Source organism: Suncus etruscus, chromosome 17, assembly GCF_024139225.1.
Source record: "Suncus etruscus isolate mSunEtr1 chromosome 17, mSunEtr1.pri.cur, whole genome shotgun sequence".
In the NCBI taxonomy this organism is placed as follows: domain Eukaryota; kingdom Metazoa; phylum Chordata; class Mammalia; order Eulipotyphla; family Soricidae; genus Suncus; species Suncus etruscus.
In genome coordinates this window covers 17,138,856-17,162,373 of record NC_064864.1, presented here as the reverse complement: position 1 = coordinate 17,162,373, position 23,518 = coordinate 17,138,856, and the positions used below count along the sequence as shown (strand labels likewise).

Sequence of the window (23,518 nt, the reverse complement as noted above, 5' to 3'; positions counted from 1 at the left end):
TTCAAAAATTAAGCCATATTTAAAATAGGCAATATGACACAAGTGATAGTTAATGGATTCTTCTAGAAAAGTATATTCTAAAGCTTTAAGTAGACTAGTGTATTTATACTTAAGGAAAACATTTATAAATTACAAATGTATATTTAAATGCAATAAGATTCTGTGTTTTAATTACTTACCCCGCCAATGGGACAAGTACTATTGGCATTGTCACAAGACTCTCCTGTGTTGATACAACGTGGTCCCAGAATATTAGAAGATACGTCTCCTAGATTTGATGATGCAAAAGCTGCTACATAAGGTCCCTGCCAAAAGAAACATCCAATTGCCCTTTATTTCTTAGTTTCTGTAATAATTTCCACTAAAATGCAATTGTTTAATTCATTCTGATAAACTACTTAAAAATTACCTGAATTCATTAAAAGGGAAAACGAATAATATTCTGAGATTTTTATTTCTGACCTTTTACAAACTATTATCATTATACATGTTATTATTGGTAATTGTCCAATTACCAATAAATTCATTTGAAGTAAAAGTTTCCAAGTTATGCCTCAAATAAAAGTATTCTGACAAAAAAGTATGGCATGAAGGAACTTATTATAGAATTCAAACTGAACAATATAATCTCTAGTATTGTCCCTGAAGCTCAGATAAATATTTCCCTATGACAGTGCATATTTACTGGCTTAAGAGTCAATTCAGATTTTGTTTCAAAACTCAACCTAAGTATATTCCCAAAATTACATTTTTTCCTCCCTTCCTCTCTTCCTTTTCTCTCTTCTTTCTCCTCCTTTCCTTTGTGCTCGTCCCTTCTCTCTCTTCTTTCTTCCTCTCTCTATCTCTCTCTCCATCTTTTTGTCTCATTCTCTCTTTCTCTCATACTCTCTATTCTCACTTTCCCCCAGGGGTTATTCCTGGCAGTGTTTATGGGCCCATATAGGGTACCAGGGATTGAACCTGGGTCATCTGCAGGGAAAGCAATCACCTTACCAACCTTACTATTTTTGACCCTTTATTAATCTAAGAAATAAATATTCCTTTGAGTAGTTTGAAGTATTTAGTTCAAGCCAACTTTTATTTAATTCCATCTTCAATGTTTCCATTTTCTTGGGAAAACAAATAATCAAATATTAGAGATCACATGTCTTTCTTATACTAAAAAGACCATAATTTTCGATTAGTAGCACCCAGCTAGAAATGAGAAATTTCTTTCCTTTCTCTAAAATTAGTCTAGGAACCAGAGAGATAATATAAGCAAGTGCTTGCCTTACATGCAACCAACCCAGATCCAATATCTGGCATCCCATATTGATCTCCAAGGACTACTACGAGTGATTCCTGAGTACAGAGCCAAGCATAACCCTTGAGCATCACCAGGTGTAACCCAAAATTACTAAATAAATAAATAAGTATTATATGTGGTGTTTGATGAAAAATGGAATTTTTTCAACAGAGACTAAAAGATCAGACCAAATGTTCATAGGGCTAATGTCTTTATAATAGCATTTATTCTAGATAAGCTCTTGGGTTTAAGATACTGGAGGAAGGAAAAGGGAATAAAAATAGAAAAAATACTGGAGGTAAAACGGTGTCATTTCTCCCACTTTTCTACCTGCAGTATCTAAAGAGAGTGGAGGAACTTCCTATTTTATAACAATTAAGTTCCTTACCAGCCATCTCTGACTCTGCCACTCACTGTTTCCAATTTACCAAAAGAATACATATACATTATGATTATGTCTGACTAGCCTTCTCATAGAAAAGTAGAATAAAATCCATAAAAAGAAATGTCCAGAACAATGAACAGAACCTATCACTCAGAATTTTATGCTGTAAGAAGTATGTAATACTTTTACTGCTCAAAGGGAATTTAAATATCGACACTATTTACCCTATATCCAAAACTCTTGGATTTTTTTACTCTGGAAATGAATTTAAATATCAATAATATTTATACTATATCCAAAAATCTTGGATTGCAAAACTGCAAAAATCTTGACCTTGTCCTTCCTTATCCGATTAGTTATAACCTCACAAGTATAATTTGCAACCAAGATTAATCTTCACTTTTAATCTTCCTTTCCTCACAGAGAATTTTTATTTTCAATCATGTCAGTATGTAATACAACTTATGACATTTTCCTCTGGAGAGTAGAATCAACTGTTCTGGGCATTGTGTGAATAGATACTCAATGAACTAGGACAAAGTTGTCAGTGATGTGAATTCTCACCTCTCCAGGTAGATATTCTTTGTTTTTCTCTTGCTCAAGAAGGTAGGCTGCATAGCCGACATTGTCACTATTTACAAGATGGTTGCTGTTGTTCATGCTGACTGGGTGAATGGCAAACCAGCTGTAAAAACACAGGAAGGACTAAGTTGATGAAAAGGATAAGGCACAAAAAACAATAAGAAGCTTAAGTTTCTTCCCACAGAGAAAAAAAAACATTATTATAGCATCTCCACATTTATGTTCTTCATTATGATGAAGCTTAAATTATAAATAACATTCTCAAAGGTTTATTCATTGACTCAAAAATACAAAATTACTTTTATAAATATTTTATCATTCCCATCTTCTTGACAAGCTTTGAATAAGAACTAAGTTTGGGGCCGAAGAGATAGCACAGCGGAAAGGCATTTGCCTTAGACGCAGAAGGACGGTAGTTTGAATCCCGGCATTTCATATGGTCCCTCCAGCCTTCCAGGAGTGATTTCCGAGCATAGAGCCAGGAGTAATCCCTGAGTTCTGCCAGGTGTGACCCCCCCCCCCAAAAAAAAGAACTAACTTTATTATAAGTTATTCATTGATTTGTCTAAATAATTATATAGGCATAACATGTGCCCTTTATGGCAGATATGCACATAAAATTATTCAAATGTATCCAGTCCAATTCAATAGAGTGTCAGATGCATGCCAAATAGTGAAAAAAGATTAATTTCTTCTCAGTATCTTATATAATATAAGTGCCTTTAATACCACCTTACCAGTGTTATAAAAATATAGGCATAAAGCATTTGGGGGCACTAAGAAGACTAGTAATTAATTCTGAAAGGCATTTCATGGAAAGTGTACAGTTGGGTAAATGCACAAAGGTGTGAAAAGGAATATTAGGCATCATTCAATATATTCTATTGGAAAGTAATACCTTGCTTAACCATTGAGCTATGCAATCTAGAAGCTCATTTCACATCTTAACCTTCTTTGAACTTGAACAAAAAAACTTGTGAGGCAGAATGCAATTACCCTCAATGGTGTCTCAGAGAAGGAAAGCAGTGACACACTCAAACAAGACTCAATATGCATCTTGTTACATCTTGTCTTTATAGGATCAAAGCTCCACCCAGCAGAAAAATACAATCACGGGGCCGGAGAGATAGCATGGAGGTAAAGCGTTTGCCTTTCATGCAGGAGGTCATCGGTTCGAATCCCGGCGTCCCATATGGTCCCCCGTGCCTGCCAGGAGCAATTTCTGAGCCTGGAGCCAGTAATAACCCCTGAGCACTGCCGGGTGTGACCCAAAAACCACAAAAAAAAAAAAAAGAAAAATACAATCACAAGTGGGAGACTATAAAGTAGATTAACTGGTAGGCTCAAAAAGAAAAATGAAATACCATTTCATTAAGTTTCAGTCTAATTTCAGACATTTTTAAACTCTTAATTAAGTTCTTTGTTAAAAAAAATCTTTAAAATAGTTCAGCTTATGCTACTACATAATGCAGTATCCAAAACAGAATATTCATTAAAGGCTAAGCATATTTTTGAACTTCAGTGTCATCATTCAGGATTCTCTTCTCATTGCCCAACAGATGTTCAATAAAACCTTCACTTCATGTTGTCAATAGTCTTAGAAATGGCAAGATTAACTGAAGGAGGCATGATGAAGCCAGGTACTCAAATAAAATTGTTTGTTTTTAGCTTTATCCAGTAGTACCAGGGGGACTATCTGGGGCATCTAGAATTGAATCCTAATATTGCAATTGCCTATAAGGCAAGCACCTTATCTGTACTATCACTCCTGTACCTCAAATACTAAAATGACTAGGCAATGTCTTGCTTGCATAACACCTGCATTCAGGGGCCAGAGTGATAACATAGAGGGGAGAACATTTGCCTTGCATGTGGTGGTCCCAGATTCAATCCTGGCATCCTGTATGGTTCCCTGAGCCTGCCAAGAGTAACTTCTGAACAAAAAGCCAGGTGTAACCCCTGAATGCAGCCAGATATGCTTCCCCCCCCCAAAAAAAAAAATTCTGCATTCAATCCCCAGCACCTATCTAGGCTTCAGAGCACTGCCAGGAGTACAGAGTCAGTGGTCAGTCCTGAATACAGACCAATATGGCCTATAAAACAAAAGAAAAATATTTTATTCGATATCAACATGGACTATATTCTTTCCTCATCAATGATATAAATATTTATGTCAACATTTCTGAGTCTCCTTAAAAAGCAGGTCAAAGGTAGCCAGCTCAGTGGTAAGGGGTTTGGAACCCTACACAAATGAATTAAACTAATTTGGGCAAGAAGGACTATGCAGACTATGAAAACCTGGCAGTTTTTTCAAAGTCTAAAGCCTACAGCATCTACTGTGCACCAGCAAAATGTTGCCTTATAAAAGTAACAGTCAGTGTTACCTGATTTTTCTGAGTTTTTTTTAATGTTTTTAAAAAGAATCACAAATCAATATTTTTGTGAAGTCTTCATTGATTTAAAATTTCTTAGCGAGGGGCTGAAGCGATAGCACAACGAGTAGGGGGGGCATTTGCTTTGCATGCAGCCAACCTGGGTTTGATCTCTGTTATCCTATTGCCATACACCTTTAAAATCACTTTACTTTTTCCTTTCACCTTTTCTGAATTAATTAGCACAAGTATCCTTAATTATGTCAGTCCTGACTCTTGGGTAATTTATGTTAAACTCTGGCTAAGAAAAGTGGCAGGGGAGGAGCCAGAACAGTGGCGCAGTGGTAGGGCATTTGCCTTGAACACAACTGACCTAGGACAGACTGCTGTTTGTTTCCCCCAAGCCAGGTGCAATTTCTGAGCACAGAGCCAGAAGAAACCCATGAGCGTCATAGGTGTGGCCCCAAAACAAACAAACAAAGTGGCAGGGGAAAGCAGCAGAAAAAGAAGTTGGGCTGAATCAATAAGATTTAAGAAGCTGGGGCCCTGAGAGATAGCACAGCGGTGTTTGCCTTGCAAGCAGCCAATCCAGGACCAAAGGTGGTTGGTTTGAGATCCGGTGTCCAATATGGTCCCCTGTGCCTGCCAGGAGCTATTTCTGAGCTGACAGCCAGGAGTGACCCCTGAGCACTGCTGGGTGTGGTCCAAAAAACAAACAAACAAACAAACAAACAAAGATTTGAGAAGCTGCTCAACAACCCCTGGCCACAATGAACCTTCTCCTTTGACTCTGCCTGACTTCTTGTGTGAAACTACCAGCTGAGATCCCACATGTTAGAGAATGTCACCCAAACAGGGACATGAAACTTCAAAATAGTGAGTGGAGGAACAAATTTCTTGGGGCACTGAATAACAAAACTGGTATAGCCAGGTCAGCCCCCTCTTGCTGCACTGAATGTGCTATATCCTTTACTGGAGTATTAGCTTACAGAAACCTCTTTCTGAGTTGCATCATGCTACTCTGGAATATTTACCAACATCTTTCAAGATGTTCAAGTAATATCCTGGAAAGATCTATATCCCCTGGGCATGACTCTCACACTAACACGACTATGAGCCAGTTAGTCAATAGTCATGCTTGGAGTCTGAAGACACTGACCAAGATAAGGAGAGGTCAGGACCTACCAGATTAGGGCCTCGTGAACTGCCTTCTTATCAAAGGTGAAGACTAAATTTATTGGGCAGCTTTAAAAAAGCTTGTGCAACATATGAGCTCACATCTCCTATTGTAGAGTGTCTGTCAAGATGGAGTAAGAATGTACTTTGGACCCCACAAGATTTTCAGACTGTGGCCAGAGTATGCCTGAGCCCCTCACAAGAAAAAATGTGGTACAGTGACCAGGCCAAAGCCAAATTACACAACCTGGGCAGGTCTGGTAGGAGGTTGTCAGGAAACCAAGTTACTCTATACAAAATAGTATACATGTTACTGGGAGAAAGGAAGTTCGAGAAAATTGCAAAGCAGGCTCCTCTACCTCATACTGTGTTAGCTTATGTTTGAGACCTTGCATTGGCTGCATGGGAAAAAATAGATTCAGATGCAGAGTACAAGGGTAGTTTTATGAAAATATATCAGGGAGTTACAGAGCATTTTGCCCAATTCATTGGCAAACTGACTGAGGCATTCAAAGGCACATAAAAGGAAAGGAAATCCAGGAACATCTCATTAGGCAGCTTGCCTTTGAGAATGCGAATGAGGACTATCAATCAGTCCTTGGCCAGTCAGAGAGAAGAAGGATGTGATGGATGACATGAAGGTTTGCCAAAACATGGGCTCCATCTCCCACCAGGCACGTGTGAATGCTCTTGAGGTTTAATCAGTCAAGAGGCAAGCTGGAAGACCAGGGTATCAGCATAGAAATTATGGGGCCCCACCCAACTGCAATTTGAAGACCACCACCTAGATCTTGTCCTAAAGGTGGCAGAGTTAATCACTAGGCAAGAGATTATAGCCCTATAGGATATGGAGAAAGTAGGGAGAGGATAGCCGCAAGCCTCTCAAGCCTGGATTAATTGTTATAACTGTTCAATGTTTGGCCATTATATGGGGGAATGAGCGACCCTTCCTAGACCAGGTGGAGACCACTACCTGGGTGGGAGATGCAATAGGAGGGGATCACTGGGCAAGGACTGTCCCAACAATCAGCAAAATTAGGGAAACCAGGCAGAGGGCCTACCCCAGTCCCTACAAACTCAGGGGTCCTAAATCAAGCAAAGCTGCAATCCACCACCACAGGAAGTGCTCCCCTAGACATACCATGCCTAGATGATATCACAATAGCACCAGAATATTATTGAAAAACAAAAACAAGGAATGCCTTGACTTGATTTGTTTTGTTTTTGTTTTTGAGCCACACCCGGTGACGCTCAGGGGTTACTCCTGGCTCTGCTTAGAAAATCACTCCTGGCTTGGGAGACCATATGGAATGAGGGGGATCTAACAGAGGTTTGTCCTAGAAGGCAAACGCTGTCCGACTGCACTAATGCTCCAGCCCCTCCACTTTTTTATCCTTATCTTTATTTTCTCTAAATTTTCTAAATATGCCACAAGGAGAACCCTATACTGCTATGGAAAAGCACTTCCAGACCTACAAGCTCTGCCTACTTGATTGAAAATTTATAATGGGTAGCAGGAAATTTAATCATTAGAGGAAGAGCCTATGCATATATTTCTACTGAGGACAGTTTCCAAAAGCAAGTATGGGTCCCACTACTGCTCTCATAAACCTTGATTACAGGAATCAAAAAGTAGCCTTTTATTTTATTTTTCTTTTCTATTTGATATTATTCCCTTTCCTTTATTATATAGATATCAAGAAATGAAATTCTGACTACCCTACAAAGACCCTTATCAGCAGGAAGTAGCTAGAAGATAACAACACTGGAATTCCTAATCTTTCAGATATTTTACTCTAAGCTAAAATTAGGTTTAGGTTCAGGCCAGAGCAATAGCACTGCGGTAGGGCATTTACCTTGCACGAGGCTGACCCAGGATGAACCTGGGTTCAATCCCCTGGCGTCCCATGTGGTTCTCCAAGCCAGGAGTGATTTCTGAGCACGTAGCCAGGAGTAACCCCTGAGTGTCACCAGGTGTCCACCCCCCACAAAAAATAGGTTTAGGTTAATTTATTTTTAAAAGTACCCCTGCATTTTGTTCTAACTAAATAATGTTTCCAATTTTGTCTTTTTCAGGCTATTTATACACTGCCTTCATTCAGAAAAATTACCTAATTCTGATAAGTTTCAAACGTTGTTATTAGTTGCTTTTTCTGATTATTAGTCTATTTTTAAATAGTATTTAATTATTTTATATTTAAAATTATATAATGTATGTATGATTTAAATTTTATAAATTTTTAAATTATAATTTAAAATATTGTTTTATTATCTAATAATATTTTATTATTTAAATCGATATTCTAAACTTGCAAAGAGGTTGGCCACTTCTAACTGCTCTGCAGCAGACTGAAGTCGTCAAAAGCTGCAGAGACTTATTCAGAAGTACATGGACACAATTCCAGGCCCCCCAAAAAACATTTTATTTATACTAAGACAGGGGGAATTCTTGGTGATCAATCCCAAAAAAAGGGGCCTGCCACTTTAAGAGCAAAGGGTCCTTTCAATTTGAAACTCCTAAGTCAAACTGAAAGCAGTTACACTGGGCAATTAGATCCCTTGCTGTAGGCAGGGAGAGTGATTGATTGGTGGGGAGTTCGTGGGGTGATATTGGCTGGACTTTCTTAATCTGGCCCCCCTTCCTATTAAGCCCTATTTATTAAACCCTATTTGTCTTATTAAGCCTTTTCAGAAAAAAAAACAAACCCTATTTGGCTGTAGTTGGTGAGCCTGCCAGGAGTAACTTCTGAGAACTGCCAGGGGTGGCCCAAAGAAAGAAAAAACAAGCAAAAAAAAAAAATCCTAAAGAATACATAAATGGCATGGTCACCAAGGAAGTTGTAGCAATTTGACACAAGAATTGAAGATTATGGGCTTTATGGGATTGAAATAAAGATCCAGTATGTGCTAAGAATGAACAGAGTGGCCAGAGCAGAATAAGTCAGGGCAAAGAGAAATGGCAGTTGTTCCTTATTTTAATTAAGATGAAATTTATTAGTAATCAAGCATGTGGTTGTCATTGTGTTATAATGCACAGAACATAAGAAGCCAATCTACCATAATACTTGTAAAGAATGAAAGTTCTAATCATTGTTATCTATAATAAGACAACAAAGCTGAATTCTTGTTTCACTTTTTTGAAAATTAGTTAAAATTAATTAAACCTTTTTCTAAAAAATTGAAATAACTCTTTTTAAAAGATTTTTTTTCAGAGTAAGAAGTTTCTGACTTTTTCCTTCTCTGCCCTCTGAAATAGGTGCTATTAAAATATCAGGCTTGTCACAATAACCATTTTACTGTGATAAGAGCTGAATATTTATAAAGCTATGCTGAAAGGTCTATCATTTTCATTTAAGAAAGCTATATTCAAATTTTATTTAATTTGGTCAAGAATATTCATTGGGGAAAAGTTCAAAAGAAAGGGAAAAATGTAGCTAGTTTGGACAACTTTTAGACTGAAAAAACAATATAAAATATGCCATTAATAAACATGTTAAATAGGATTTTATCACAACTAATGTATACACAATAAAATGGTTAATGGCTGGATCAATAGTACATAGTACCAATTGTACATACATATTGTATGTATATATATGTATGTGTATATATATATATATATATATATATATATCAATAATATACAGTAGGGCATTTACTTTGCACACATCTAACCTAGGTTTGATTCCCAGCACTTCATATGGTCTCTAGACTATACCAGGAGTGATTCCTGAGCACAGAGCCAAAGGTAGGCCTGAGCACCCTTGTTTATGGTCTGGTCCAAAAGAGAAACAGCCTACCACAATCAAGAACATTAAGTAAAGTTAATAGACTTGAATCATATTCTATTTTGTAATCAGGTAAAATGCCTGGACCTTCACTTTCTAAGGTTTAAAAATAACAAATTCCTACTATGCTTGTGGAGCAATATATTTTAAAAAAAAAAACTATACTACTGGAACTAGCTCCAAAGGACCCCTCACTGCAAGAACTCTACCCAAGACCTCCCTCCCTGCCTGGACCCCACACCTCACAAAGAAATCTCAAAAGACAATGGGGAAGCCTATACTTTCATCATAAGTATAGACCTATATAGCACTACCTCTTACCCTGTTTCTCCCCAAATATAATCTCCTGTATCACTTTCTCCCTTTTTCTTTCTTTTTTTCTCTTTTCTTTTTAATTCTTGTTCGGTTTTTGTTGTTGTTGTTGTTTTGTTTTGTTTTTCTGTTTTGTTTTGTTTTAGTTTTTGTTTTTTGATTTGATTTGTTTTTGCTTCTTTTGGGTCACTCCTGGCGCTTGGAGGATGCTCCTGGCTCTATGCTCGGAGATCGCCCCTGGAGGGCACGGAGGACCATGTGGGATGCCAGAATTTGAGCCACTGTCTTTCTGCGGGAAGGACAGATGCTTTGTCTCCATGCTATCTCTCCTGGCCCCACTTTATTCCTTTAATTACGTCTTTTATTTAATCTTTTTAAAGAAACTTTTTTTCTTTAGATCTGTGTGAGCATATATATTTTTAGTTTTTGTCGTGTGTCTTTTTTCTTCTATCTCCACCCCCAAATCCACCAGCAATATAATATAGCATCACTTCTTCCTGCAAAGACATATTAAACAAAGGGGAAGTTTTACGTGTAAAAATAAGCTCTTATCTACTAGGGACAAGAACTCATATTTCTTTACAACACAGGAACATCTCCCACCATGAACGTATGTCATGTAGAACCAACTTAGACTCCAGGGAACTAGACACCGACCGTCCAGCCTTGACTCTTGGATCCCAGACATAGAAATGACAGAGTTCTCCACAACAGCTCCAGGAACCAAATCCCCTCCAGGGTATTCATAATGCTGCTCTGACGCCAACATGCACCAGTTCTAAATTGATAACCTGACAACGAGGAAATGGGAACAACTTGATCTAAGAGTAAGTTGTCCTTCCTCATGAGCCAACAGTAAGACAAAATCAGAAAACATGTCACCCTTTGATCTGTGCAAAAGCCAAGATCACTATATACAGATGACTGGTTGTTACAACCAGGAGAAGAACGTTTGCATGCCGGGACCAATAACAACAACAATTGCAACAAAAAGCTCTAGCCTAGCTTTTGGTCTACGATCTGTTCAACAAACAAGATCTCCAATTCCAGAGGTCTGACTGAGACAACCACAACTGAACTGGTCTTCCAAAAACATAACGAAAGACTTTATCCCAGGCTCCATCCTACGAGCAACATAATGACCAAGACCACCAACTACAGAAGATAGATTAAAATGATACTGAAGAAGCAGAACTGCTAGAACCACAAAGAACGACTTCATCATAAACTCTATTTCTTGAGTTGCACAGTCACCAAGATCTCTAGATAAAGAAGTCTGATTTTACCATCCAAGACGAAGCAGAAGTCTTCCATACACCCCAAAAGCACTGAGGGGAGAGTAAATGATCATGCAAGGAGTCTATAGTTAATCCCATGACAGTATACTTCAGGGGTGGAGAAACCCTGTATCTCCTAGGCCAAGGGAATTCCCTCTATAATATCCCCAATAGTTATGTGCCTATGCGGGGGGGGGGGGGGGGGGGGGAGCACAAAATAACCTTTTTTCCACATATTTATTTATTGATGGATCGATTTTTTGACGTCTTTTTTTTGGTGTAGATATTGAAGTTGATATCTCCAATTTTATTTTATTTTATTTTATTTTATCTTATTTTTCTCTTTGTTTTTGCACTTCGACATGATATGATTTTCAAACAGAAACTATTGTGTGGTGCTTGTCTTTATTGCTGTAGTGCTCACTGGATATTTAAATTGATATTTCTTTCTGTATTGTTGTGGTGTTTCGATTACCTTTCCATGTCCTCTCTCAAACTGAGGTTGAAAGCCTCTAGAAGGACTCCGCCCATTTTCCGCATTTTGGACTTCTTTTTATTTATTTATTTATTTTTTCTTATTTTGTACCCCATTCTATTGCTTTTCTTTCCTTCAAACAAAACCACATAGCTCGATTTATCTAGCTCCACCTCTTAAATAGAGGGGGAAACAAGGAAGGGTACCAGGACTAAACAGATATATGATCACTAATAGTGAGCTAGACAAAGAGGGGTCCACCTACTCTAGCAGCCCAGTGGGGGATGATGGGGTATTTGGGTTGCAGAAAGGGAACTGGGATGGGGGAGGACAAATTTGGTGATGGATATTCCCCTGATTCAATGTTAATATGTACCTAAAATACTACTGTGAAAGATATGTAAGCCAGCATGATCAAAATAAAAATCAAAATAATTTAAAAAACTGTATTATTATAATTGAGACATTTGAAGCAAGACATCTCTAGGGACTCTCAATACTATTTTGAAACAGAAAAACTAAATGGAAAATCTAACTTCTTAAATATTCTAAAACACTATCAGACCCAATCTAGTGTTCTTTCTCTCAGTCTTGGGTCACCATTTCCATATGCAATTTGTGCCTGTACAAAGTGACCAAAATAAGTAAGTTAAAGCTAAAATTCAGCTATGAGAATCAAGAATGTTTTTGCCTGACTTGTATGAAGTCCTATTTGCTAGTGCTAGCCACCCCAGCTGAAATATCTAGTGATAAAAAGAAGCCTGTCCTCCATTCAAAGTAGTTTTTGCAAAGATAAACAGTATCACAGAATACTATATAATACTATAAAATAACCTATACAGGTGGAAAAATGAATGTCCTTTCAAAATTCATGTCCACCAGAACCTCAGAATCTTGAGAGGACATTGTTCAACCCATTACATTTACTGTGATTCATCTCTGAAGGTTTTATTTTCAAATATGTTCAAACTTAAGTCCAAAACTCCACCTTAGAATGTAAAGTTATTTATCTGTAAATAAAATTTTTATAGATGTAATCATGGTAGAGAGCAAGTGAGATCAAACTGACACAGTTTAGGTCTAAAATCTGATGGCAGGTCTCATCAAAATAATAGAAAAGGAACAAGAAGCACCCAGAAAAAGTGAAGTAAACCTTGTGCAGATGGGGGTAATAAAGTGCCTCAAAATCAAGAACAATCGACAGTCACCAAAGGGAGAGTTAAGAAGAGATTCTCCCAAAACACTGAAAGCAACCAATTCTGTAAACACCTTACTTTTGGACTGTCAATCCTTGACACTATATATTTTAAACAAGTCAGCTCATAGTAATTTATGACAAAAGCCCTAAAAATATAATATTGTGGCCTTATGTTTTGATGACTAAAAAAACTAGTTCTAGGGTTAAATATAAGTTATTTGGCCTATTTGAACATCATGTTCTTCTCTATAACATGATTATTAATCTATTTCAAGACACTTGGAAATTAAAGAAACTATTATGTAAATTATTTAGCATAAATACTGATTTTTACTAAGGTTGGAAAAATTTTTTTATACTGTTCATACTAAAATGGAAAAACATCACCATGGTGTTGGTGATGATACTGGTATTGCTGCTGTTGCAAATAATAGAGATAAGACTATTCCTTTTAATAGTTAAAAAAAACTGAACATCTGGAGTGATAGTACAGTAGGTGAGGCACTTGCCTTGCACACAACCAACCCTGGATCGATTTCTAGCATCCCATACTGAGCCTAGAATCGCTCAGGAGTAACTCCTGAGTGCAGTCAGGAGTAACTCCTGAGCACCATCAGGTATGCCACCCCTCCTTAAAAATCAATGAGAGATATCTTCATAAATTTAATATGTTAAAATATATGGTTGCAGGGTCGGACCAATAGCACAACAGGTAGGGCATTTGCCTGGCACATGGTCCACCTGGGTCCAATCCCCAACATCCCATATGGTCCTCCTACCCTGCCAGGAGTGATTTCTGAGCACAAAGAAAGGAATAATCCCTGAGCATTGCTGGGTGTGGCCCAAAACCCAAAAGAGAAAAAGTAAAATATATGTGTGTGATCTTTGCATTGCATGTTGTTGGGTGTGTAATACATGCTCCATAGGCTAGAACCATGAAATACTTAAAATGAAGAAACTCTGCCCTCTTGTGGCAAACATTTTATGTCGATGTATTCAACTCTCCCACTTAATCAGGGTAAGGCACGTAAACAGTTTGGGCCAATAATTTCTCTGATGCAGAAGAACCACTCAATCCTTAATAGAAGTTGCTTGTATAGGAAATAAACCTTTAACTGTGTTAAGCAATTTGGGATTTTGTAATAAATCTGGTGTTCCTGGCATAATTTACCTTGTCTGTTGTGGTTCCTGGTATTAATTACACAGATTAACATACTTCTCACCTCCCTAGCAGTCTTACTGAAGCACACTTTCAAACTATTCAGTAAATGGAAAGAATAATTTGCTACATACAGTATACTAAGCCTAGAAAGCCAACCTGAATTTCAAACCAATAGATGCAACACATACAGACCAGAAATACTCAAAGAAAAATGTATAAGCTACAATCAGAGGACTTTCAATGAAGATACATATAAATGTGGCCTGTCTCCTGAAAAAAAATCTTCTATCTTATTTTATTTAATTCTACCATCTTTTATTCAATTTTATTTTTCTTCTACCCAATTCTATTTTATTTTACCATCTACTATTTTATTCTACCATCTTCTATTATCTTCAAAGTCCTGTTTGTAAAAGCTCTTTTCACTAATATTAACAGATAAGTTAAGGCAGAATCCATTAAATTCCTGCAACCAAAATGCTTGAATCAAGAGATCAACAATAAATAAATAAAACAAATAGACAATATGAGTGTTTTTTTAATTAAGGCTAACAAGAAATTGAAGAAATTACATGGCAATTTTGGTCCATCCCTTAGCAACAATTATAAAACACGATAATACCAGGATTGGCAAGAGCTACACACCCACATAAAACATCAATTGCACCATCAAAATCTTTCCAGAGAAGAAATTGGTACTTTTGAGAAAATACTTAGTAACACGCTTTCCTCTTTGGCCCCACAATCGAATTTCTAGGGATTTATAAGAACATCACTGGCAAATATACAATATTATCTGTTCAAGAATGCTTACCAATGTATTTTGTGCTGAGAAAAGCTATAAGTTAAATAGCAAATGATTGCTTCTTAGTTGAGTATAAGATCTTATTGAGAATACTATATTGTATAAAATATTTCACATAATTTTTATATCAATTATATTTAACATTTTAAAATGGCAATTTTTAAACTTTAAAGAGCTGAGTTATCAGGAACAAGTACATTTGGACTTTGTGAAAGATCTTTATTAAACATGAAAAGACACTCAGAATACTCAGAATACATGCAAGCAGTCTCAATATTCGATATAAACTCATTATTTTCACAATTATTACAATCAGCTGTATTCGGGGCTTAAACCTGCTTCTATACTAATTTCTGGCAAACTTGGGGGACTTTATGGGGTGCAGGGATAGCTGTTTTATTGCTTCAGTCACTTACAGTGAAACCAGTAAGTCCCAGCTTTATAGAATCAATTTCTATTCTTACTTATTTATTCCTCTATTCCACACAGTGGAATGGGGAGAAGAAAATATTCCTGGATATTTACCACAGTTGATGTTGGGAAATATAGTGTTGAGTTTATTTTTCTTTCTTTTGGGGTCTTTTACCAAACTGGCTGTGCCCAGGAAGTACTCCTGGTTCTAATCAGGAATCACTCCTGGCACTGCTCTAAGGAGATACAGAACTATAGCATTTCCTGTTACTCTGGCCTTACAGTTTTTCTAATTTTTGATGCTCACCATACTCCCTGAGAGTGAGCATTTTGATTTGAATTCCCTGATAATCAATGATGATCCATTGTTTTCTAAATGAACCTTCCTTTGATTCCTTTTCATAAGAATGAGAGGAATTGTATAGAAGAAGAAGAAGAAGAAGAAGAAGAAGAAGAAGAAGAAGAAGAAGAAGAAGAAGAAGAAATAGAAGAAGAGAAGAAGAAATAGAAGAAGAGAAGAAAAAGAAGAAAAGAAGAAGAAGAAGAAATAGAAGAAGAGAAGAAGAAATAGAAGAAGAGAAGAAAAAGAAGAAATGAAGAAGAAGAAGAAGAAGAAGAAGAAGAAGAAGAAGAAGAAGAAGAAGAAGAAGGAGGAGGAGGAGGAGGAGGAGGAAGAGCAGCAATGGAAATTCAAACAACTGCTTAGACTTTGTTACAGTGCCAACCAATTATACTAATTTATATCAACTACCTGTTACAGCCCACAGGTTAAGAGCAAAACAGGGAGAAAATGTCCACATCACTTCTGCCAATTCAGGACAGAAACTGAAAGGAGCAAAAGAGAGTAGAAAAAGAAATCCTAGAGAGGCAGCCCAATTACTTGCACCAGCCACTGCTGAGAGTGGGCTATCCTGCCCTTATGCTTTCTTGCTGTGTTTAACCTTTGCTTTGTTCTCTCTCTCCAAAAGTTTCTTCATCAACTCCAGCCTTATAACATCAGGTTCTCAGGTTCTCAAAGAATCAGTTTCATTTTCTACTTTGAGGAACAGCCTTGTTCTTTGAAATTACTTCGAGTCCCCCAAGGTGAATTTTGTAAATGATACAAAACTTACATTTTATGGATTTTTGTTATTGTTGTAGTTTGGGGGGGGATTTTTTTTTGTAGGGGCCATACCAGAGACAGTGCTCAGGGCTTATTTTGACTCTGCCTTCAAGGATCACTCCTAGAGGGACTCACGCGGGGTGCCTGGCATCAATCCCAGATCATGACAAGCAACCTAACCTCTATCACTATGATTTCCACACCTTATATTTTAATTCAGAAGTCAGAATTCACCAAACACATTCTCTTTATCTGAAGAGGAAGCACTTACTGTTTCTGTGTTAGGAGTGTTAGGCAAAGAAATATCTGAGTTAAATGTCCCAACATCCATTTGCCAGCTAAATCCAGCTTCAGCTCCATTTTATAGCTCAGTTTGGCTTTCTCAATGTTCCTGCCTAAATCAAGTTCTTTGCAGAGAGGTCTACATAATTTCCTTATTAATCTAATCATATTATAATGTCTTTTCAAACCTACTTAAATATATTGTCTTCAGAAGTAGATGATAAAAATTTTAAGAAAAGTAATTATATCTATTTATATAAAGCCACCTCCATTCACAATATACATGAAGCACAATATTTAATAAATGAATGCATAAATAATAAAATGTGGAAAGAATATGCACATATGAAAAATGTGATAGCTAAGTCTCAAGGACTTTAAAAAATTTGCATATGGAGCACTGACTCATGCATTTGATTTCTAGGTATTTGATTCTTTTGTTTGTTTGTTGGTTGGTTGGTTGGTTGGTTGGTTAATTTGGGGGCCACACCTGGTGGTGCTCAAGGGTTACTCCTGGCTCTGCTCTACACTCAGAAATTGCTCCTGGCAGGCTCAGGAGACTATATGGGATGTCGGGAATCGAACCTGAGTCTGTCCCGGGACAGCCACATGCAAGGCAAATGCCCTAATGCTGTGCTATCTCTCTTTCCCCTAGGTATTTGATTCTTAATTTCAGGTATCGCATCCTATCACAGACTGGGAAATGCTGCATGACGCACACTAGGTGAAGAAATGAAAACAAAAATGCAAGTAAGAAAGAAAAGAATCTTAAACTTTAATATGGTTTTCAGTGTAAAGACAACAATCTTTATGTTGGCATTTTGTGGTTTTGTGCACTGCCAATTCTGAGAGTCTGTGTTTCCAAACTCCTTGTTTCTTGGGATCCTATCTAACAGCAGGAAACTAGCTACATGTGGTAGTTGGGTTACTTAGCAGTGCAGATTTAATTTTATGTTGTAGATTTTATAATATATTCAAAAAGAAATTATCACTGTTCAACAAGAGGCAATCGTAGGAGCAATTATATCAAGGATAACATATGGCCTCTATGAAAACAATAGAAAATTAGTGCTGGGTGTTAAGCAAAGCAGCTGGGAAAACATTATTTTATCCTTGATTTTTGACCCTGGAGCTTCTATTTATGTCATACAGTTATGTGTGAGGGATCAAAGAACATTTGTGTAGAAACATAACATTTCTAAATTCTCTATTCTCCATGTTAAATGATTCAGAAACACATAAAATGTAACTAACTATAAATGGCCTCCTTCATTCAACCAAGGTTTAAAAAGAGGGTAATATTAATTTTATAAGGAGCCTTAAATACTTGCTGTTATGCTACCCTTCCCCAACCAAATTTCCCACCAGAGCATTCCACCATCTAAATTTCCTAGACTCGTTGTTCATTCCCTTCCAAATCAGCCCATATTTAAGAGAGATAATTCACCACTTCTTCTGACAATGTAAAAAATTCCATAACTCTGTAAGGTTCGATTGGAATGTTATTTTCTCTGTGAAGTCTTCTGCAAAGCTAGGAAATAGACTTTAATACTATTCCTTCCAAACATCAGGGCATAAATTTTGCCCTGGTGGTAATGTTGATGGTCATTAGAGTTATTTTAGGATTACTTATCCTTCAGTTTGTCTACATCTAACCTCAATAACCCCATCCAACAAAGCTGGGAGACAATTAGGGCACAGTCTCGCATGTATCCAACCCATGGGTGATGCCCAGCTCCCTGATCATCACCAGCTAAACAAGGCTCCCCAAACAAGATTGAGGTGGCCTAGGTAGTCCCTGAAAAACATGGTAGCCTCAGGATCTTGCAGTGACTTGCTGGCCTAGTAGGCTGAGAATTGACAGATGGGACTCCAGGATTTATGAGCAACAATTGGAAAGGCCCTTTACCACCCCCAAATTCTTAATACTTGGATAATGTCTTATTGAACCTAAATAACTCAGGCTCACAGTTACAGGCCTAACTATTTTTTATTGTTGCTGTTGTTTTATAATTTTCATTTAATTAAAGAATCATGAGTTATAAGTCTAACTCTTAAAAATGTCTCGTTAGTTAAATGCTATGTGGCAAATAACACATCTATTCTGAGAAGAATGAATATAAATCTTGTTACATCGATCTATAGGAGAAAATTTATTTTACCAGAAAATTTTGTTTTGTTTTATTGGGACACCATATCCAGCAGTGCCCAAGGGTTGCTCCGGGTTCTATGCTCAGGCATAACTCCTGGTGGGCTCAGAGGACTAAACTCAGGTTGATAATATACAAGGAAAATACCCTACCCACTGTACTATTGCTCTGGCCCAACCAGAAACTTTTGGTGACTGCATTGTACCCAAAGAAATAACTCTTGAAGCTAGGAATTTCAAGCATTCTGATATATTAATAATGGAAGAGAAGAGTTCCAGTATTATTTTCATTCTTACCATTTAGCTAATAATCTTTGAATAATTTTTGTATGCCAAGAGTAGAACAAGAGATTTGTATGTGCTATCTTATTTAATCTTAAAGAAATTCTTAGGAGTATTATCCTTTCCATTTTCAAACAAAATAGTTATTTTATATATGAGACAGCAACTTATCTCAGGCTATAGTTTTAGCAAATGGCAGAACTGATATGGAAATCCAAGGCTTAAAACCTAATTATTGACATCTGAACTTTACCATACCACCATGCTCTTCTCTAAATTGTGATGGGGTCAACCTTAATATCTAAATTGCAGATAATAGTCTTCAATACTTGTTTTTATCCCTTATTGTTTTTAATTTAATACACAAAAACTTTCACTTAGATATTTTATGAATTCTACCTGGTAGACTCCTACCAACTTTAATAAAATGCATTGTAACCATTTTTATGAACTTACTTTTTTAGAGCTAGAGAGCTAATACAGCAGGTAAGGTGCTTGTCTTGCAAGTGTTAACCCAGACTATTACTTCCCATTTAAGGAAAGCATGCACCAGACTTGGTTTTTCCTTCCCTGGTGCAGTGCCTTCCTGAAAAGAATTATTTGCCAAAAGGCCCGCTTAGCGAAGTCAATCATTTGACCCTTTGCGTGGATCATTGGCGGTAATTCCAACATGGCTGTAACATTACATTTTTCTCTCTATTTGGCCACTATAGAAATCCAGCCTCAGCTCTCCTACAAAGAAATGTCAGTACCAAAAACCCGCCAAAAGTCCCCTGCTGGCTAGTTCGTATAACCTGGCGCCAACAGCTTATTTTTCTGAGTCTAGCTCTATGATGGTAAACAATTATTTCCGTCCCCCCTAAAATCTATTTTCAGCTACTACATAGACATCAAAAATTTCTCTGTCTCTCTCCTCCTGATATCTTGGAAAAACCTGCTTTTTGCTAAACCAAAAACATGCCCCAGCTCTGAGTTCACTGACCTCCAGCAGAGTTCTTTCTCACCTGAAGAATGGTCTTTTAATATGTTAATTTAAGGCTTGTTTTCCCCCATTGTACTGTTCTCCTTTGAGAACACCTTGCATACCAGAGTTTGTGCTTATAAAAAGTCATCTGCTGAAAAGTAAATTTGTCTCTCGTCCCTTGGGCGAGGGTCCTCATACAATGTATTTTGTGTGGTCTCATTTATTTCATATTTCATATTCGTCCACTCGTGCTCCTGCTTCTCTCCCCGTGAAAGGTTTCCCGGACTCCACAAAAGTTCTACTTAGCAACGCTAGCTCCCCTGTAGCACCAGACTCTATTCCCAGCATCTCAGGTGGTCCCCAGAGCAATGCCAGAAGAGATTCCTGATACAGAGCCAGGAGTGTTCCTTCTGGCCATTGCTGGGTTTGACCCAGAAATTAAAAAAAATTTTTTACATTTTTATAAACAGAAAATATGTGAAACAGCTATTGTGCAACTTGACCGAAGTCATGTTACTGCCATAATAGAAATTCCAAAGATAAAATCTTGATATAGCAATAAATGATCTTTAAAACATGTGCCAGATAGTGCCAGGCTTCAATTCCAGATAAGCCATGAGACTCTTAGAATACTTTTCATGATTGCATGATTGGATCCTAGGTATGTCTACACTCTTAATAACTCACTTATTGTCAGCCTCTGCTGCCAGTCTTCTCTTAATTAAGTGAATTAATTAAAGCAGTTAAGGAAAATTACACGGAATTTTTTGGTAATGGAAATATCCTAGCTACAATAGTGTTAGTGTTTATACTTTCAATGTACAAAGTTGCTGCATCTCCACCTAATGTTATGTCACTATTGTATGTTATTCCTAGTCTGCCTCTTCCTTTCCTTCCACCCTCAACCACTTGATAATCTCTGATCTACAGTCAAAATTCAAGGATAAACTATCATTACTGTTAGACAAAAAAAAAATTAGTAAATACAGTACCTTAAAATGCCCAAGTCATTTCCATTCAAATCTACCATTTTCAAGACCACCATTTCCTTGTCTACATCAGAAGAATATCTGGTCAGAAGGAGAAATAAAAGAAAATTAGTCAGTTAGAACCACGTGTGAACCTCCTAAATATAATAGAAGTCGACAAAAAATACATTTATCTTTTAAATTTTCTATCCCTATCCTATTCAATGGAAGGTCTTTAAAAACAGCATAAAATACGTAAAATCAAGAGTTTCAATGGCCTGCAATTTAAAGCATTCTTATACATCCTTTGAAAAGAAATTAGATTCTGTTATCTAAAAATCAAGTTCTTTAAAAGCTTCAAAAGTAGCAAAAAAAAAAAAACTACAAATATCAAATGGTCAATTTGAATTGAAGTTATTATTTTATACTGCTACAGTAACCAAGTACTTCTTTTCTGTTACAACCTAGTTCATTGCTTAAGATTAAAATAATAATATTAAACTAATGATCTCGCTTTTTATTTTATTCGATATGCTAGTTTTATTTCTTGCTATTTGTTTCTACTTTTTTGTTCTTTTATCTCTTCTCTCTTGCTATATCCTCTTAAACTAATATGATTTCTCTGAATAACATAGCTATTTTTTATTTCTCAGATACATTTTGCGCTTATTTTTTCCTCAATATTACAAAGGAAGAAACTGTAAGTTAATAATAACTTAAGGTCACATAACTGTGATGAGAAAATTTAGATGAAGCCATAGCAGTGTTGATTCCAAAACCCAGAGTCTTCACATTCTTACCCTGATTCCCACAGCCAACAAAGTGGGAAAACCAATGTCAGATGTAAGCTTCTACCTTCAACTTCTATTTCTGCTTGTTTTGATGTTATTCTTTTTGTTTGTTTGTTCTTTGGGCCACACTCACAGTGCTCAGGGGTTACTCCTGGTTCTGCACTCAGAAATCGCTCCTGGCAGGCTCAGGGGACCATATAGGATGCCAGGGACCAAACCCAGGTCTATTGTAGGTCACCTGTGTGCAGGGCAAATGCCCAACCGCTGTGATATCGCTCCAGCCCTTTGTTTTGACTTTAAGTTCTTACCAAGTTTTCACCTTTACCTTTTTCTAGAGTTCCACCATTTTTCTCAGGTAACCAGATTTTCTTGTTGCTTTTAAAATAAAACACGTCATAGCTTTTTAATAACTTCCCGCTTACCTTGCTCTCTCGGACTCTGGATTCCGAAGGTAAGAAGAAGGGCTTCGATTGATCTGAGTACCATTCACGTTTCCTTTATTGATAAAGATTTTGCCTGGCTTCATATTTTTGTGTGCTATATCGATGCTCTGTAGATTCAAGCAATAGTTCAAAATGGAATAATCCCCAGGGGATAATGACTTCGTCAATATAAATAGGAGAGACTGTGATCAATTTCCTTTGTGTCCAATCTGTTCACACACACACACACACACACACACACACACACACACACACACACACACGAAGAGGAAAGCTAGAGAATTATCAAATGGCAGTGATTTCCAGAGGTCAAGAACAAAAATCATCACTGATGAGAAAAAGAAATTCTGTGTGTATGAAAGAAAATTCAATAAGTTGGAGAACTTTGTCTCTTGGGGCCATGGGTCAGGTACTATCTTCCATTTTAAATGACCAAAAGGACACTTAGCGGGTTGGTGATCCCATAGATTCCGCTGTTTCCATCACACCTCGCACTTTTTTTCAAACTTTGTGAAGCAGAGAGATTAGAATGTTTTCCTAACAACATACATCTAACTAAATGCATATGTATCTTATAGAAACAAACCTTCACAAAACAAATCATATTCTTCCTATGTGTTATACATTGTCATAATATAGTTTGGTTTTAAATACTTATTTTGATTTTTAATACTTTGATTTTAATACATTGAATTCTATCAAAGTATGCTTCATACTATCATTTAGAGATCACCAACTGGAATTTGAAACATATTCTAGTAAAAAAAATACTGAAAACTAGACTTTTGAATGTGTGAGAATACTTTTGGAGAAAAGTAGAGAGATAGTAAAAGGAATGGAGAAAGTACTAGCAAGAATCCTGTGCACTTATCCAATATGATGAAATATAGGACAAAGATGAGTAAAAGCTACCATAGCCAGGAATGGGAAAGAGTTAATGCATTTGAAGGTTCATGTGGGTCTTGAAAGTCTGGTGAAATGAGGGTGTGTGTTCATAAATTACATGCTTTTGTATGATTTTAGACTAACAAAAGAAAATACTTGGAAATACTAGGAGATGTAAAATTGTCTATAATAACTTGCAGTTCTTTGATGGGTTTACTTCATGACTTGGTATAGAGAATAGACCATGTCATACCCAATAATTTATGAGAGTGAGCTACAAACTGGTTTGTTTCTTTAGTTGTGTTTACTAGCACCAGAGAACCCTCTTCTTCCATTCCATTGGTATCTCAAACCCACCCACCCTTCTCAAGATCAGGAACCACCAATGTGGAAAGGAAAAGGCAAGTAAGTTTTAAAGCTGTGC

At 36.9% G+C, this 23,518-nt stretch overlaps 1 protein-coding gene across 1 annotated transcript in view; it reads right to left on the bottom strand.

Moving 5' to 3' along the window:
- LOC125995115 (neutral ceramidase-like) overlaps positions 1-23,518 on the bottom strand; it is a 96,911-nt gene that overhangs the window by 30,315 nt on the left and 43,078 nt on the right. The window contains exons 7-10 of the mRNA XM_049764669.1: positions 22,189-22,316; positions 21,000-21,077; positions 2,235-2,355; positions 180-305 (exon numbers count right to left, since the gene is read on the bottom strand). Coding sequence (XP_049620626.1) covers positions 180-305; positions 2,235-2,355; positions 21,000-21,077; positions 22,189-22,316 — 453 coding nt within the window. The remainder of the gene's footprint in view (positions 1-179; positions 306-2,234; positions 2,356-20,999; positions 21,078-22,188; positions 22,317-23,518) is intronic.